The 19457-nt window shown below is 38.4% G+C and overlaps 1 protein-coding gene across 11 annotated transcripts in view; it reads right to left on the bottom strand.

Annotated features, from left to right (window-relative positions):
* nfia (nuclear factor I/A) overlaps window positions 1-19457 on the bottom strand; it is a 170762-nt gene that overhangs the window by 23252 nt on the left and 128053 nt on the right. For 6 of the 11 annotated variants that reach the window (XM_065245204.2, XM_065245202.2, XM_065245226.2 and 3 more), the window contains exons 5-6: window positions 14154-14271; window positions 11415-11542 (exon numbers count right to left, since the gene is read on the bottom strand). In XM_065245204.2, coding sequence (XP_065101276.1) covers window positions 11415-11542; window positions 14154-14271 — 246 coding nt within the window. Of the gene's footprint in view, window positions 1-9653; window positions 9705-11414; window positions 11543-14153; window positions 14272-19457 lie in introns of all 11 variants that reach the window. The other 5 variants (XM_065245197.2, XM_065245191.2, XM_065245214.2 and 2 more) reach the window with 1 other exon arrangement.

Raw genomic sequence — 19457 nt, 5'->3', positions numbered from 1 at the left:
ATCAAGTGGTGGTGTAAGAGGCCAAGGCTTAATGTTAAACCTGTCCCAGTAAAATGCAAGGTCATGTCAATATACAGTGTGTTCTGTTAAAGATGAAATGTGGACAGAGGTTAAGAGGACCAAATGTCATACTAAAATGAGCTTCATCTGGGTTTAAAAAAATTTTGTTTTAGGAAATTTACTATTTCAAAGTGAATTTACATGCACAACAAACCACTGATAACGATAAAAAAAAACCCGCCGTAAAATGTTTAACAATTATATTTTTGGAAATTTACAATTACACAATAAATGTACATGCACAACAAACCACTGATAACGATAAAAAAATGACGTAAAATGTTTAACAATAAAAGTTTTGGAAATGTACTATTTCAAAATGCATTTACATGCACACCAAACTACTGATAACAATAAAAATCCTTGTAAAAATGTTTAACAATAACATTTTTAGGAAATGTACTATTTCAAAGTGCATTTACATGAATAACAAAGGACTGATAACGATTTAAAAAAAATCGACGTAAAAATGTTTAACAATTATTTTTTTGGAAATTTACTATTACAAAACAAATTTAAATGCACAACAAACCACTGATAACGATAAAAAAATGACGTAAAGATGTTTAACAAAAAAACTTTTGGAAATGTACTATTTCAAAGTGCATTTACATGCATAACAAACCACTGATAACAATAAAAAAATCGACGTAAAAATGTTTAACAATAAAATTTTAGGAAATGTACTATTTCAAAATGCATTTACATGCACAACAAACTACTGATAACGATAAAAAATGGCGTACAAATGTTTAACAATAAAATTTTAGGAAATGTACTATTTCAAAGTGCATTTACATGCGCAACAAAGCACTGATAATGATAAAAAAATGACGTAAAAATGTTTAACAATAAAACTTTTGGAAATGTACTATTTTAAAGTGCATTTACATGCATAACAAACCACTGATAGCGATAAAAAATCGACGTAAAAATGTTTAACAATATAATTTTAGGAAATGTACTATTTCAAAGTGCATTTACATGCATAACAAAGCACTGATAATGATAAAATATCGATGTTAAATGTTTAACAATATAATTTTAGGAAATGTACTATTTCAAAGTGCATTTACATGCACATCAAACCACTGATAACGATAAAAAAAACGGCGTACAAATATTTAACAATAAAATTTTAGGACATTTACTATTTCAAAATGCATTTACATGCACAACAAACTACTGATAACGATAAAAAATAGACGTAAAAATGTTAAACAATATAATTTTAGGAAATGTACTATTTCAAAGTGCATTTACATGCGCAACAAAGCACTGATAATGATAAAAAAATGACGTAAAAATGTTTAACAATAAAACTTTTGGAAATGTACTATTTCAAAGTGCATTTACATGCATAACAAACCGCTGATAGCGATAAAAAAATCGACGTAAAAATGTTTAACAATATAATTTTAGGAAATGTACTATTTCAAAGTGCATTTACATGCATAACAAACCACTGATAATGATAAAATATCGACGTAAAATGTTTAACAATATAATTTTAGGAAATGTACTATTTCAAAGTGCATTTACATGCACAACAAACTACTAATAATGACAAAAAATCTACGTATAAATTTTTAACAACACAAGAAAGAGTGAGTTTTGCGGCAAAGTCGTGCACACAAGAAATGAACACCCTAAATAAACAACATACAATAAAATAAATAAACAGAATGTTGAGGTGTGTCAAATTAAGTTTTAGTGAAGCTATTTATTACTTTCCATATGAAAAAAAATACTTTCCATATTTAAAAAAGTTGTGCAAAATTGTGCATGTAAACAAACTTGTTAAATAGTATTTAAAAGCACATTGCGAAAGTGCTTTCCAGGACAAATACTTTTGATTTACTAAACTAACAGCATCAGTTCATCGATCTTTGGGTCAAACTAGCACTGATGGTATTTCTGATATTATGAGTGTAATGTTAGTAGTTAATGATAAAAATGCATCTGCGAAATGTAAAAACCAACTGAAGAAAAAATGTGAATGAGCAGGCCATATCTAAGGTATCGTTTGTACCATACCCGTGGGCTAGCAGAATGAAATGGCATTAAAGGTGGGTAAAGATGAGCAAAACAGAGTAGAAAAAAGTAGAACAGTCATGGAAGGGAAAAAGATTAGGGATGCAAAGCACACAAAATTCACATTCACAGTCTGGCTTTGCTTTGGCAGGGGTTAACAGTTTACATGCACAGGCTAACATGAGCTAACTAAGAATGACTGTATTTCTGTTAGTGCATGCTCTGTCACATTAGTTCAACCCCCCCACCCTTGCATCCCATAATGCCTTGTTTCAATCTCTAACTCTAAAAATAGACAGGCGTGAGGAAAACCCATTGCCAATTTAATGCTTGAGGTTAGGAATGCAAATTGATAAGAATGAACTGCAAATAGAGGGGGCAATTAGGAGGCACCGCTGGCCCATTTGTCAACCGGTCAAAGCATTTAAGTCTTTTCTTCTGCACTGGGACAGGGTATAAGCACTCCTTGAGAGCCATCCACCCCTCCAACACTGGACGAATGAGTTTATACAGATGCTATTTAGCTAGCGCAATTCAATCATCTGTGGCTAAAACTCTATTAATGGTTTTAGCCCGCATCCCTTGCCATTCTCTCGCTGTCCACACATCTCCTGCTTGGCCTCAGAAATGTGGGCATATCAGTATAGCAATCATCCCGCGCCAAACTTTCGTTTTTGTTTGTTTATAAATCAAGTTGTTAGGTATGTGAAATGTGCAGGTGTGTGATCAGAAGTCGATGTTGGTTTCTCCAGCCATGGCAGACTCCTTCCCCTTTCAGGCACAAGAAAGAGAAAGAACAAGATGGAACGATAGGAAGAACATCTCTTTCCAGCATCACTGACCATTACAGATTGACTTAGTTTATTTTGAGGGATTTTCTGGCATAAAAAGGTTATCTGAGAGGTCAATGAAACCGGAAAGAGGTGACTTTGATGTCAATATGCGTATAATAAGCATGTTTAGCATTGTATTATCCTGCTGAAAAGACCAGCGTAGTTTCCTAAACTAATTTCATGAACTTTACAGTTGGTAATGAACTACGAAGCAATTTGACCACCAAAGCTACAAGTCTTGCTGATAAGCTAGGTAAAATGACTGTCGGGACACAGTCACCAGTTTCAAAAACACAACACTGGTCTTTCAGCAGGGTAGTCAATATATTTTTTCAGCCATTATACATCACACATACACTGTACAAAACCTAAATTCCTTGGTCAGCTATTCTCTTTTACATCCACATATTCAATGCTTCCAGAGGAGCGGCTCCACAAGATCAATTTCAATGATTATGCTGACAGTCGTGGAAGACAGATCGTGGAAAAGCGACCAAACACGCACACACAGCATCATTCATATATAATTTACCCAAGACCATGGTCAAGATCTCTAAAATACACACACAAGTGACATCATATGGCTTAAAAGAACATAGTGAAAACAAAAAACAGGTACATTCTACAAAATGCTGGATCATAAGGGGACAAACCCAGATTTTTTTTTAAATTTGACCCAACAATGGGTTAAAACAACCCAGTATAGGTTATTATTCATCCAAATTTGAAAATACTCCAACGTTTTTTCATGTTGTTCCAACCCAATGCTGCCTGTTATGTTTATCCATGGAACATAAGCATGGGCGTTAAAGGCGGGGTGCATGATTTTTGAAAAACACTTTGCGTTTGGGGCGGGTCTTTTACAGGTGGTCCAGATTCTATTGGGGTAGGGGTGTGTTTGTTTAAGTGATTTAAAATGTCAACACTGGCTTTCAGAGATCATGCACCCCGCCTTTAAGTGACGCTTCTTTCCACACCAGGGGCACTTTTTTGGGTCCTCATGTTGTTCCAACCCAATGCTGCCGGTTATGTTTATCCATGGAACATAAGCATGGGCGTTAAAGGCGGGGTGCATGATTTTTGAAAAACACTTTGGAAGAGACACACTTGTAGCTAATCACCAGTAAGGGGCGTGTCTACTAACCAACTTTGTTGCCTGTGTTGCGTATGTTTGGGGCGGGTTTTTTAAAGGTGGTCCAGATTCTATTGGGGTAGGGGTGTGTTTGTTTAAGTGATTTTAAATGTCAACATTGGCTTTCAGAGATCATGCACCCCGCCTTTAAGTGACGCTTCTTTCCACACCAGGGGCACTTTTTTGGGTCCTCATGTTGTTCCAACCCAATGCTGCCTGTTTTGTTTATCCATGGAACATAAGCATGGGCGTTAAAGGCGGGGTGCATGATTTTTGAAAAACACTTTGCGTTTGGGGCGGGTCTTTTACAGGTGGTCCAGATTCTATTGGGGTAGGGGTGTGTTTGTTTAAGTGATTTCAAATGTCAACACTGGCTTTCAGAGATCATGAACCCCGCCTTTAAGTGACGCTTCTTTCCACACCAGGGGCACTTTTTTGGGTCCTCATGTTGTTCCAACCCAATGCTGCCGGTTATGTTTATCCATGGAACATAAGCATGGGCGTTAAAGGCGGGGTGCATGATTTTTGAAAAACACTTTGGAAGAGACACACTTGTAGCTAATCACCAGTAAGGGGCGTGTCTACTAACCAACTTTGTTGCCTGTGTTGCGTATGTTTGGGGCGGGTTTTTTAAAGCTGGTCCAGATTCTATTGGGGTAGGGGTGTGTTTGTTTAAGTGATTTTAAATGTCAACATTGGCTTTCAGAGATCATGCACCCCGCCTTTAAGTGACGCTTCTTTCCACACCAGGGGCACTTTTTTGGGTCCTCATGTTGTTCCAACCCAATGCTGCCTGTTTTGTTTATCCATGGAACGTAAGCATGGGCGTTAAAGGCGGGGTGCATGATTTTTGAACAACACTTTGGAAAAGACACCCTTGTAGCCAATCAGAAGTAAGGGGCGTGTTTACTAACCAACTTTGTTCCCTGTGTTAAGTATGTTTGGGGCGGGTTTTTAAAGGTGGTCTAGATTCTATTGGGGTAGGGGTGTGTTTGTTTAAGTGATTTCAAATGTCAACACTGGCTTTCAGAGATCATGCACCCTGCCTTTAAGTGACGCTTCTTTCCACACCAGGGGCACTTTTTTGAAAAAGTTTTTTTTAAAGCTTGACATCCCCTGGTCTGTATGTCGAGAGCTGACTTTTAAAACTAAATCTACTTTTGTGTTGCACACTGTGGTTTTGGAACGACATGAGTGTGGCTAAATAATGGCAGAAATGTTTCGTTTTTGGGTTGAATATTTTCTTTAAGGTGGTCGAGGTGGCTTTTCGAACATGTTGGTGGTCTGCCAGTGCAAACCAGCTTGACCAAGATGATCCAAGGCCAAAACCAGGTCCACCAGCTGGATGACAAATAATGAACATTCCTTTTAAAGGGAACGGGCCAGTGCACGTAGAGTGAAAGGTATACAAAATGGGTCGTTGGACAGTTCCCTTTGTATTTGTGTGAATGCCCACGCAAGTGTTTGTGGTGAACGGGGCCTGATGTCTTGCAGTGAGTAATGAGTACTTGAAAAGGTTCTGTCAGTTGGAATCAAAGACCGACCGTAGTCAGCACTTTCCCTTTCCGAGGCGTTATTACACCATGGGCTTTGGTCTTGGCCTGTTCCTCTTCTCTTCTTCCCTCCCTTTCTCCTTCCTAGTGGCTGACAAATTGACGGGACCCAGACGGGCGAGGAGGCAATTCTGTATTGAGTGCGTCTGGCTGTTGCTCTCCATCGCTCTCATCCTGTAACGCACGGCGTCCCCTTCGGTACATCAATCAGTGATGGCCTGACTGCATCAGGCCGTCAATCTACTCAAACTAGACTCCACACGCTTCTATTTACAGATGTGCCATTGATTATTTACAATACAGAAACAATTACTGATATCTTTAAGATTCCGTATCTTTTGTATATTTCTGATGATGACTCAAGTTTAAAGGGATAGTTCACCCAAAAATGAACATTCATTGTTAGAAACCTGTATATAAATTGTTTTGTTTCGCTGAACAAAAAGTATAATTTTGCATTGAAGCAGGAATCAGAAGCACCATTGACTTTCATAGTAGGAAAAAATCTTACTATGGAAGTATTATGAAAAATACTACTTTTGAATGCTTTATTCTGATTGGTTGAGAAATGTTCCACAGTGGTTGGTTATTTTTCTGTAAAACGCACACCTGACCTGTCAAATGTCTTCAAATAACCACCAGAGCAATGTTTGTTGTAACCGTGGTATAAGCAAAATAATTGACTTTGGTCCTTTGAATTATTTGAAAACAATGCTCATCCGCGTTGTAACTCCGCTACAGTACACGTCGTGCCGCATTAACACCTTGGGTTTGCATTATTTTCGAATTATTTAACGGCCAGTCGACAATTATTCCTTACATATCTAAATGGCCTTACAAAGTAAAAAAATAATGTCTTCGTGCCTCTACAATAACAAAGAGTTGACTCCTTTTTGATGAAGATGAAAACTCCAAAAAAATCAAAGAATTTTTACTTTCCGTCTCAAAAATGTACACATTAATTTTTTGTTTATCTTTATAATTTATTTGTTAAATATTTATTACGTTTATAATAGCTTTACAAATATTTTATGCAAATATTAAAATATTTGATAATGCTCTAGATCAGTGGTTCTCAAACTGGGGTCCGGGGCCAGGAGGGCCCCAGTTTTATGACATTTTATAAAATACATTCATTTATCATGAATTCTGTGTAATTAAACCTAAAAAAATAAGGCTACTAACCAACAGCACTACTTTGTATAACTTAATATGTTTTGTTGAATTAAAATTGTAAATTTCTTTGGGGGGCCGCGAAGGAATGCACCGTACACAAGGGGGGCCGCAAGCGGAAAAAGTTTGAGAACCACTGCTCTAGATAACTACCCAAGGATCTCAATTACATTTTTTATTTACTAAATTATTACATGAAACGCAAACAAAATCGTGATAAAAGTGTATGATTCTTCATTTGGACCAGACTATTACGAATAAATATATACTAAATAATTTTTTCATTTAAAAGTTATTATTATATCGTCTTATTATTATGTCATATAACAATACTGTCATACAAAGGCAAAAGGCAGTAACTTCGTTTTTGGTCGAAAATCAATTATTGATATCTTAACTCTTTCCCCGCCAGCATTTTCATGATTTTCACAAAAGTTGAATGCCTCCCAGAAAATGTTCTTCTTTAAATATGTAAACATACAATATATTAAATGAAAGAACAGACCATCTGTTTTCAAAAAAAAAAAGTTTCATCCTACCTTCATTAGTTCTCTTTTTTATCACTTTTCAAATATGGGTAGGTTTCTTCAAAAACACAAAATTTTGAGCAAAAAGCCGAGATAATTCCATTTTTGTAAAGGACTTTTGATAGAGATCACACGCAGAGTGATCCTCAAAACTTAGATGGACATACAGCTGTTTGCCCTAGGACGATACTTCCGGGTTTTATAAGTGCCACTTGGTGGATAATAGCGGTATTGCGGAATGACGAGATAACTTGACAATGGCAGGGAAAGAGTTAAAGACCTCCTTTATCGTGTGGATAAGTATCTTGAGTCAATTTTGTAAATAACTGACAGTTAAAAGTCACAAAAAAAGTCATTTTTCTCAGTTCAACACTCTGGCGAGTTAAAGGCGGGGTGCACAATGTTTCAAAATCGGGCCTCATAACAAAACAAACTTGTAACAACAAGGAGAGAACTGATGGATCGGGAAGGCCTTCGATCGGACGCCGAGGTTGCGTTTTCCTTCTCGATAGGCGAGTAACATTGGTTTTGCTTTGTTTCACAGAACTAATATATGCGTCTTTTGCATAATTATGCTTGCGTATGGCGAAGTTATCAAAACAGGGGTAAAACCCTATGGGTTAGGGTGATTTCAAATGTCAACATTGGCTTTTAGAGATCGTGCACCCCGCCTTTAAGGTCGTTTGCCTTTGTAGGGCAGAATATATGTATTGAATTCTTTATTGAAAGATTAAGATGTAACATCTCATATGCAAGGGGGTCCTAGAAGCACAAAAACAATTTTGCGCTTTTAATTTTAGAAATGGTCAAATCTCTGCTGACTCTCTGTAGCCCCAACACTGGTCTATCACCTAACACCCGCTACCTGAGCAATGACAGGCACACTGCTAGCTAATTTTAAACACATCGCAAAGGTCTCTGCTACCAAATAGAGATAGGAGAGGCCAACACTCAAACACACTTCCACAAACTCTAGGGGTAAATTCGTGGAAAGGGACACAAATCAAACAGATGGCGGCCGTACAAGCGCTCGAGATGTCACGATTGTTTTGACGTTCGACACCTTGGCTGAGAAATGGACGGAAGTCGCAGATCACAGGGGACATGTGAACTTGTCATGGGCGAGCGAGTGATCTGGAGGTCAAGGCTCACTCTCTCACCCTCTTGATTTGCTCACACATTCTCTCTCACATTCTAGCAAACACATGATAAACAGACTCGCACTTGGTGTCTGTGCTATTGTGAAAACCTCTTAATATTGAGACACAGGTTTAAAACAAAGCAATATATTATAACTATACTGGAGAAAAGTCAGCTAGTCCAGTTGCTTACTAGATGGTTAGTTACTGTACATCAACTAGTGGGTTTAGAGGATTAAATTAAAACTCGGGTGTTTAAGTTTGTCAACATGGTCAAATATGTTCAACAATACATTTCTTAATAATTATTGTATACCCACAATTGCAATTCTAATAATAATAATAATAATAATAATAATAATAATAATAATAATAATAATAATAATAATAATAATAATAATAATAATAATAATAATAATAATAATAATTATTATTATTTTATATATATATATATATATATATATATATATATATATATATATATATATATATATATACATATAAATATATATAAATATATATATATATATATATATATATATATATATATAGCCAGCAAATATAATATTAATAATAACAATAAATTATTTATATTATTAGAATTGCAATATATATATATATATATATATATATATATATATATATATATATATATATATATATATATATATATATATATATATATATATATATATATATAATATGTATTAATATTTTAATATTTTAATTAATATAATAAATTATAAATATATTAATATAATAGAATATATTATAATATAATATAATATAATATAATATAGATTAAGACAGCCCACCAGCTATTGGTTTTTAAATATGTTCTGTTGGAAACCCCTTAAAATCATAAAAGTACATTATCACAGCTTCTTCTTACATTTCGTGAAACAGTCAAAGTCAAGTCACTTGCAACGCAAACATTTCCAGATGCACCGTGAATGGATGGGAATGATGTCATGCGCACATACAAATCACAGGAATCTCATGGGACAGGAAGTGCATTGCGTTTCAAAAACTTTTGGGTTTTGGGTGGGTGGGAAAATGATCACCTGAACTAAAAACAACCACAACAGAGACACAAAACAACAACAACAACAAAACTGGACAGCACAATGGACAAGCTCCTGTTTTCGGATGGGAAGGGGGGGTGAGTTGTGAAAGGGTGACGACAGTGATGTAAGTTTTACCTTGTCTTGAGATGAACGAACTAGCTAGCGAGCCACGCAGTTTATATCCAGCTTTGAAAGACAAGGAAGGAGAAAGAAATAAAGGAGGGATAAAAGAAAAAGAGAAGGCAGGGTGATTAAGAGGTGTAGAAGCAAATGTGCAATTCCTCAGCAATGCAACCATTCATGTCATGTTTTTCACTGATGGGTCTGCAGCCTGTCGGACGACCACACGCTCAGGTTACACACACACAGCGGTTTCATTTCACTTTATTAGTAAAGACATCTCGCAGACTTCCACTGTTTTCATACCAGGCTAATGACATTTCCTATGCCCTACCTCTTAACCTCAAACAAACCTGTTGACTTTATTCGATTTAAAGCAGAACGTGATTTGGCCAATTTATTACTATTTATTTTTTAATTCACCTTAAAAGTTTTACTACTATATTTGTGAGGTTATTTGGCTCTCTTAAAAAAGGCCAAACCAGTATTATGCTTTCTTTCAGAGGATTTTCTTCTCATGAACTTCCTGACTTCTTCGAGTTAAGCCTTCAGGTGGGTTTTAAGCATTCGACTTGCTCGGCGTCTTTTTGTTCGGACTGAAGTTGGCATTCATCCGCAGGTTGGGATTTGTAACCGAAACCGCATTTCTGCCTTCATCGACGGACAAAGAAACATTCTGTGACCGGGGCTATTAACGTTATGATGTCACAATGGGAGGCGGGGGACGGGTCATGTCCCTCGGCTTCGTCGTGTGCATCTCTGGGAAAGATCTGAACCTCTACCAAAGTGAATGTGAATTAGAAAATGCAATTGATGGAAAATCAAAAATCTTAAGGTCAACTCTTGAGGTGTTCAATAATAGTACGAAATTTTTTATCAATTCGTAACAAGTTTCCTGAATTGTGATGTGGGCTTATACAATAGTAAAATCAGCTTATTGTGTTATCTCACTAATGAAAATCATGTCCTTCGGTAATTCTGTCTTGTATCCGGCTATAATGTGAGATGTATATTTCTGCTCTGTGCACTACGCTTTTAGGGATGCATAACGATTAATCGCGATTAATCTTTAGCAGAATAAAAGTTTTTGTGTGTGTGAACTGTGTATAATAATTATGTACCGTATATATAATTATGCATGTGTATGTATTTATCTATACAAAGTTATTATACACAGTTCACACACATATACGATGTAAACAAAAACTTTTATTCTGCTATAGATTAATCGTGATTAATCGTTATGCATCCCTATTTCTAATATTAAAATAGAGAGGCACACCGACTCAAGACACTTCAGACACTCTTGGCAATGTGGCGAACAGCAAACAGGGCCCACACAAACACACACACTACATTCACCGCTATCTCATGAAACCCTTCGTGCGGCACATTGTTAGCATCATTAGTACACACATGGGTATGAAGGTAAAATGATAAGGTTTATATCTACAAGCGTTCTATGGTTAACATCTAATGAAGGTATTAAGAAAATGAAAGGGCTGATTGATTTACAGGATGTCGGAAAAAAGAAACACTTCCCGGTATTCCACCAATCGGCAAAAAGTTGCAATGGCAGAGACGTATCAGAAATGCTGATGCCCCCCCTTATAAAGATAAAGAAACAGAAATAATTCCAGCTGAACAATACCGCTATGCACCACAGGATGCAACATACACACCAGATCCGAACACCTGCACCCATAACCCCTAACATGGGTGTGTTTGTGTGTAAAAGCTCGCTGGGGGAGGCTAGGTGTCAGGGTGGATGGTTACCTGGCTCTACTTCATGCCAGCTGCTGGCCTGGCTTCCACTGCCAGGTGAGCGTCCCTGACCCGGGTAGTAGGATTCCTCTCCTGGGCTGTCCACCTCGTCCTCCATGCATTTGATACGCTTTGCAGAACTGCGTGACAAGATGAAAAAACAAACATGAAAATGGACTGAAAAAATATATTAATTTCAGTCTGTTTAGCTGTATTTTGCATAGAAGTTCTCAAATGTCCCAGAATGCTGTGCAGACAGATAGACATAGACAAAGTTTCACATTTGTCCTACCAACAAACAAGGGTACAGCAAGACTTAGATTTGAGATTAGCTAACTAAGATTAGCGAGATCATTTTTAAATATGGTTTAAATGAATTAAAACTATTTTAACCCTAAAGGGACACCCAAGTTTCACAGTTAATCATTTGATTTTTACCATTTTGGAACCCATTCAGCTGATCTCCTGGTCTGGCGGTACCACTTTTAGTATAGCATAGCATAATCCATTAAATCTGATTAGACCATTAGCATTGCGCTAAAAAAATACTAAGGAGTTTGGATACTTTTCCTATTTAAAACTTGACTCTTCTGTAGTTACATCGTGTACTAAAACCGACGAAAAAATTGAAAGATGCGATTTTCTAGGCAGATATGGCTAGGAACTATACTCTTATTATGGCGGAATAATCAAGGACTTTGCTGCCGTAACATGACTGCAGGAGGCGCAATGATATTACTCAATGCCCGAAAACAGTCCCCTGCAATTGTAAGTTACCAAGGAGAATATTTTCAGGTGCTGCGTAATATTATGAGAGTATAGTTCCTAGCCATATCTGCATAGAAAATCACAATTTTTAATTTTCCATCGGTCGTAGTACACAATGTAACTACGGAAGACTCAAGTTTTAAATCAGAAAATTGCTAAAGTTTGTGGTTATTCTTTAGCGCGATTGCAGCCATATTTTTTTTTTAAAGTGGAGTGTCCCTTTAATTTACTCAGTCTACCTAATAAAATATTAAGATTAGACAAATAAAATAAGAATTCTTTTTTTTCATGAATTTCTCAGACAAAATAATTAATCACTCTGGTCTTGGGGGGGCAGTGCCCCCCTGGCCCCCCAAACCTCGCCAACATTTTTGTGAGCAAGGGCTACCACAATGGATAAATCAATCTGGAGGGCTACTTTTTGATATAGGCTACTCAAAAAAATTTTTTTTACTTAATGATATGTTTTAGTATTATTTAAAATGTTAACATACGTAAACCAAGCCAAGCGCATATTTAAAGAATATGTAATAAATAAATATAACATATTGCACCACGCTGGAGACCCATGGCCTATGCAGATAGATGCTAGATTTTTACATCAGTGGAAGCATCAAATATAACTGTATTCAAATAAAGTGACACTTATGATGATTTAATCCTATGGGTTGTAATTGGATACTAAAAAGTGTTCTACGGTGTTATTAGTAAATAATGTTTCTTCCACCAACACAACCTAGGTTACATTTATGTATTGGGCTTTTATCCAAATAGACTTAAATTACAAGGTATACATCAGCATGTGTGTTCTCCGTGACCTTTTGCGCTGCTAACGCAATGCTCTACCACTGAGCGATACATAAGCAAAAAAGAGAAAGTACTTTTAAAGGTGGATAAAGTTTAGACTAGTGAATTAGAAAATATTTTAGTCAAGCCAAGAAGAGGATGGCAAAGACACGTGTGCGAGCTCATTCACACCAAGGTGTCCAGGTTTGGCTGGTTAGCAGGGTCCAGTTAGCCTCTTCTGGTAGATGTTGTAACTACACATCTACAAGCCAAATAAGATTAATGAGAACGTGAACAACTGGCTTTCTCTATGTATTATAGACCTCCTTCAGATACGCACAATACCGCACTATCAGGAGGTGAAGAGTCTTTAGAGGCCGGCGGTTGTGTGTATGTGTGTGAGTTATCTGCTGAAAGCTGAGCTCTGACATTTATTTGTTAATGTAAGGCCTACTGGTGTTTTTCACTCATAATCGCTTAATTAGTTTCTAGCATGCAGCCACACACAGGGTCCTTATTCCAGATGTTTGCTTTGGCAGGCCTGGCTGAAGAGGCCACTGAAGCATGTGGGCAGACACACACACGCAGATGTACGTGAGCACGCACACATGTGCTGCGCGTCTCTATATCGAACGAGGTGCCTACTTAAGCATCAAAGACGCAAAAATGCAGTTTGGGTAGGCAGCACGCCACATCTTTAGACCTTAAAGCATAGAACAGGTACAGCCGAAAGCGTTTTCTGAAAATTCAACACATACATAAATATAAGCGCATACGTTTGTATACATTTATGATTGTGTGTTGGTGTTCTGCGTTATGTAAAAGTGACAGTGAAATTCGCCCCATCTGTGAAATCACAGGGACCATTTATACGCTGCGTTTCAGCTGTGCACACACACGTGACCAAAACGCACACACATCTTCATGCGAGGGGTGCCACGTGGTGAAATCTTGCATTGGGGAATAGTGTGTATGTGTGTGTGTGTGTGAGACAGACACTGGCCCTTAGGCTGAGCGGGTGGCAGGAGGAGGAGGTTCCAGGTGGACACACATATGTTGGAAGCTTGTGTTGCTCAGACTCCTGCAGCCTCTTCGAATACGCGGCCAACACATCAATCTCTGCCTCGGCTGATTAATTAAGACTCAGAGTGAAAGAGAGAGGGTGTCTGTGTCTGTGTGTTTTTCCAGTGTGTGTACCTGCTAGAAGAAGTGCTGGGTAGGGGGCGCCTCATAGCCCCGGGGCTCATACTGTAGTAAGAAGAGCTGTCCAAGTCCGCCAACGAGAAGTTGGGTCCGGTTCCTGCCGCGATAGGGGCTGCCATGCACACAGGGACACACAAAAAAACACACAAAACACAATGTTAATGCACGGACAAAAACGCATCTAAACTTTAACCAAATTTACATTTATTGATTGAGCAGATGCTTTTATCCGAAGCGACCCGGTCTGTGAAAACCCAGCTTAAAGACTTTTTTTTAAATGTCAAATAAATCTTTGGATGACTCCAGAGTACGTACAGTATGTGAAGTTTTAGCTCAAAATATCATATAGTTAATTTATTATAACATGTTAAAATTGCCACTTTGTAGATATGAGCAAAAATGTGCCTTTTGGGGTGTGTCCTTAAAATGCAAATGAGCTGATAATGCAAACACTGATCACCATAATGTTAGTTTGTTGAAATTATTTCTCTCTCTCTTTTTCTGCACTAAATGGCAGTGCCGTGGTTGGATACTGCAGATTAAGGGGCGGTATTATCCCTTGCTGACATCACAAGGAGAGACAAATTTCAATTACCTATTTTTTCACATGCTTGCAGAGAATGATTTACCAAAACTAAGTTACTGGGTGGATCTTTTTCACATTTTCCAGGTTGATAAAAGCACTGTGGACCCAATTATAGCACTTAAAGGATTAGTCAATTTTCTTTAAAAAATCCAGATAATTTACTCACCACCATGTCATCCAAAATGTTGATGTCTTTCTTTGTTCAGTCGAGCAGAAATTATGTTTTTTGAGAAAAACATTCCAGGATTTTTCTCATTTTAATGGACTTTAATGGACCCCAACACTTATTAGTTTAAAATTGCAGTTTCAAAGGACTCTAAACGATCCCAAACAAGGCATAAGGGTCTTATCTAGCGAAACAATTGTCATTTTTGGCAAGCAAAAGAAAAAATATGCACTTTTAAACCACAACTTCTCGCCTATCTCCGGTCCTGTGACGCGCCAGCGCGACCTCACGTAATTGCGTCATCATGTCAAGAGATTAAGGATGACGTATGCAAAACTACGCCCCAGTGTTTACAAGTGTGGAGAAAGAGGACCGTTCCGACGTTGTTGTATGTGGAATGATACTAATGTCTTTGTGTCAGTTTATTGTTTAAAATGGTCCGCAAATGTGCGTTTCATATATGCAACATGTGACCTTTCCACGGCATTACGCAATTACGTGAGGTAGCGCTGGCTCGTCACACAGCCGGAGGAAGATGAGAAGTTGTGGTTTAAAAGTGCATTTTTTATTTTTCTTGCCAAAAATGACAATCGTTTTGCTAGAAGACCCTTATGCCTTGTTTGGGATTGTTTAGAGTCCTTTGAAACTGCAATTTTAAACTAATAAGTGTTGGGGTCCATTAAAGTCCATTAAAATGAGAAAAACCCTGGAATGTTTTCCTCAAAAAAAAAAAATTCTTCTCGACTGAACAAAGAAAGACATCAACATTTTGGATGACATGGTGGTGAGTAAATTATCTGGATTTTTTTTAAGAAAACTGACTAATCTTTTAAACATGGAAAAAGTCCGATTTTCATAATATGTCCCCTTTAAGTCATTTTTTGTGATTTATGATTTTCTACACAAAATCATTCTACACAATGTAAAAAATATTTTGTTCAAATATAACCTTGATATCTTTAATACTGACTAAGTAAGGTCATGCCAATGACTGAAATCAAACTTTAATGCTCCAAATCTTTAGCCTGGATTTCACAGATGGACCAATCTCAGGGTCACCATCTCTGCTAACACTTGTGACCTTGTGGCTAACACTTACATTCAAACAACCCGATTTATAGCATATACATTCCATATTTACATTTATGCACTTGGTCGATGCTTTTATACAAAGTGACATCACAAGGTGCGTATGTTCCCTTATGATCGAATTTATAACCTTTGTGCTCTTAACATAATCCTTTACCACACGAGCACTTTTCCCGTTTTCCGTTCTCTATCCGCACCAAGTTTCTCTACTACCCATGTCAACAAGAGACGTGAACACACACTGACTCATCTTTTTTTAAAGATTCGCTATACGTTTCCCAAAGCGAGCCTCCACGATCGTCAAACCTCCCCCCACCTCCTGTAGGTCATTGGTAAGCATCGCTCTCTATCAAATGCCTTTGTCATATAGTACATAAAGCCGTGATGCCTCTTTATATTCATGGTGACTGAGACCACTATTTTTTGATGAGGACAGCATGAATGTGCAAGAGCGCAACTCTGGTCCTGCATACTTAATAGATCGGGCCCGGTCCGAGAGAGATGCGCGTGGTGGGGGGGTGATCGGGCGGACGACGGTGTGAAGACTGTGATAGACACGGTAATGGGCTGCCTAATTAACATTGGAAGAGGACACGGCTAAAGGGGCAAGTTGGACCAAGTGAGAGAGAGAGAGAGAGAGAGAGAGAGAGAGAGAACCTGGAAAAGTTGGCTACGTAGGAAGTGAGAGGAAGTGCTATAATTTCTGAGTCATCTCTTTATGGTAACTTTTTTTGGGGAAAGGGGGGTGGGCGTTCCTCCCCTCTAATAGAAGTGGAGGATTATTTACGAGGAGCAGTAAAGCCGGCTGCATTTGCATGGCTAATAGAGGGATCTGAAGTAATTTGTGTGAGAGCTAACCTGGGCACCGGGCTGCAGTAACTCAACCGGCCCTCAATACACACACACACACACACAGATAGAGAGAGAGAAAGAGAGAGAGAGAGAGAGAGAGAGAAAGAGAGAGAGAGAGAGGCCGTCCCTGCTGCTGCAGTTTGGGTAGAAAAATGACCACACTGCAGTCTGTCTGACTGGAATGGAAATCAATCATAAAGGTAATCCGCAGTCTCTACCTCTTAAAGGCTTTATCAAATGCTTTCGCTTGGAGGATTCCAAATGAAGCCTGTGGCTATCAGGCCGGCATTGATCTCGCTCTCTCTCTCTCTTTCCCTTCTGTTCGCTCTCTCTCTGATCTTTACCGCTTTACCTTTCAAGTTGCTGGGCACAAAGTACATTAGCGAAATGTTTCAATCTATTCTATTTACTTAGTGCTGTTAGTGCAGAGGAATTGCGGTCGCACGCCTCGCCGTGTGGGTTTACTTAGCAGGCACTTTGAGGATAAAATCGTCCCCAGAAGTTCGGTAAATTTGACGAAACCTCTCTTTTGGGACGTCTGGGGAAATCCCTTGATTGAAAAAAAATGTTTTATAAAGTAAATAATCTTTTTAATTATTCTAAAACTATACTTTTACTAAGGATGTCCCGATCCGATATTCTTGATCGTTATCGGGGGTAGGGCTGGGCAAAGATTAATCGTTTTTTTTATGTGGTCAATTCAAAATCGATTCTCAAAGAGCAGATTTCTTTTTTATATTTATGTCCACAAACATTGAACGTAAGATTAACGTTAAACTAATTACTAGTCTTCTTCACTAGATGTGACCCTCTTTTTTGCCTTGCGCGATGTTACCAAGGAGCGAGAGGCGAGCCTGTCATTCATTCATTCAGTGCTTAAAATTACAGTTTTAGGTGCTTCATCGACGTTTATGCCACCTTCACATAAAAAGTCAGAGGTATGGAAGCATTTTAGATTTCACAAGCAAGACGACGACGGTAGTGTTGTGGCTTTTAATTTCTTTTTATTAATTACCCACTTGTAAACTGCTGTTCACTGTTCTTTTTTATTAATATAGTATTTGTATTAAATCTACATTCATTCAGTTGAATCGAGAATCAAGAATAAAAAACTGACCCGAGAACAGGCATCGAAAATTGAATTGAGAATCGAATTCGAATCGGGGGCCAATCCGGGCTTTTTGGCTGGATCGGATATGGGATCGAAAACCGACAACTAGAGATCTTCACGGGTCCACTTAGATCTGAAAACCCGAGGTCCGATCCTAAAAGTTTCACGTGTGCCTCGGACACGGGTCGGGTATAATAATAGCGCCATCGAGTCTCGGGTGATTTAAAATGAATGTGTTTTTGCCGAACGGACCAAAAGACCCGAACTCTCTCGCGTGTGTCCTTTTCCAACATCTCCTCTGTTTGCCAGCGCCTGCGACATTGTGTGGCTGGCGGTAGGTTCATTTTCGTTGAGACAGACATGTCAGTCATTTTAAATGTACATTTTAGCGTTTACCTTGGTGTCGTCGTCAGATAACAAAGTTAAAAAAAAATTTGTTGGTTGCGAGACCAGCTGGGTTTCTTTCTGTCTGACTGCTGCGCGCGGGGCTGCAGACTGCACTCACGTCGTTTCCGTTTACATTCGGGTAAAAAAAAATTGCCACTGGTTCGAGTCGGACTCGGTTCTAATTTTCTCGGGTTTGTCTCGGGTCGGGTCTTTCTTTAAAAAAAAATATTTATGCATGGACCCGAGAAGACCTCTACCGACAACATGACCGATCCAATTCTAATACTGTGCGTTAGCCGTGGTTGTTACTGACAAGCTATTAAAAGGAAAAAGTTTTTTAAAAGCACCATTAACGTTTTTTGCACTTATTCAAAGTCTAGCGCATCTATTCTCTTTGTGTTTAAAAAGTCTTGTGAAACGTCCCCTTTAATATACTGTGTGTTGTACAGAAGAGTTCAGCAAACAGGTTTTGAACTACAGGTGTCGAAGTTACAGTAAGTTTGACAGCAAAGTGACCGATTCGACGGGACGTTGCACTTTCTTTGGTCTCAAGGGTAGACAAACCCTCTTAACACACACGCAGACGTTCTCCTCCCCTCCACCCAAACACCGCCAGCGAAAGCATCTACAAAAGCTGGGAGGCTATTCATTTGAAAAGAGCAGGGGGAGGAGGAAGAGCGAAAAAAATGGCCTTTTGTTCGGGTCGGATTTTCAAATTGAAGCATTTGACAACAAAGGCAGCAGCAATCAACTTCAAAACCCCGGACGTCTGTCCACCCCCCATTCCCCCTGTCTTACTCCTCATTGCTTTATTGAGCGAGAGGGCCATAGCGTGATGGGATCTCATCTCAAGCTGGTCTGAAGATGGTGAGCTTTGACAGGTCTTCGGTGGGGTTTTGTGCTGGATCAGCTCTTGGGTGGATATTCCAGCTGCCCTGTAGGCCTACAGCACAGATCCAACAATGGAGGTCTGGAGTTAGACCCTCCGGTCTTCACCATATAGCTTTCAGATGGGGAGGGAAAAGCAGCAGGCACTTGCTGGTAAAGTCTGAAGGTCAGTGCCCAATTGAGAGAGGTCAAGGAGTGGAAAAGGAGGATGTCAATCAT

This window comes from Paramisgurnus dabryanus, chromosome 24 (genome assembly GCF_030506205.2).
Source record: "Paramisgurnus dabryanus chromosome 24, PD_genome_1.1, whole genome shotgun sequence".
In the NCBI taxonomy this organism is placed as follows: Eukaryota; Metazoa; Chordata; class Actinopteri; order Cypriniformes; family Cobitidae; genus Paramisgurnus; species Paramisgurnus dabryanus.
Note: the sequence above shows the minus strand (reverse complement) of the source record. Positions and strands in the feature narration are given on the sequence as shown.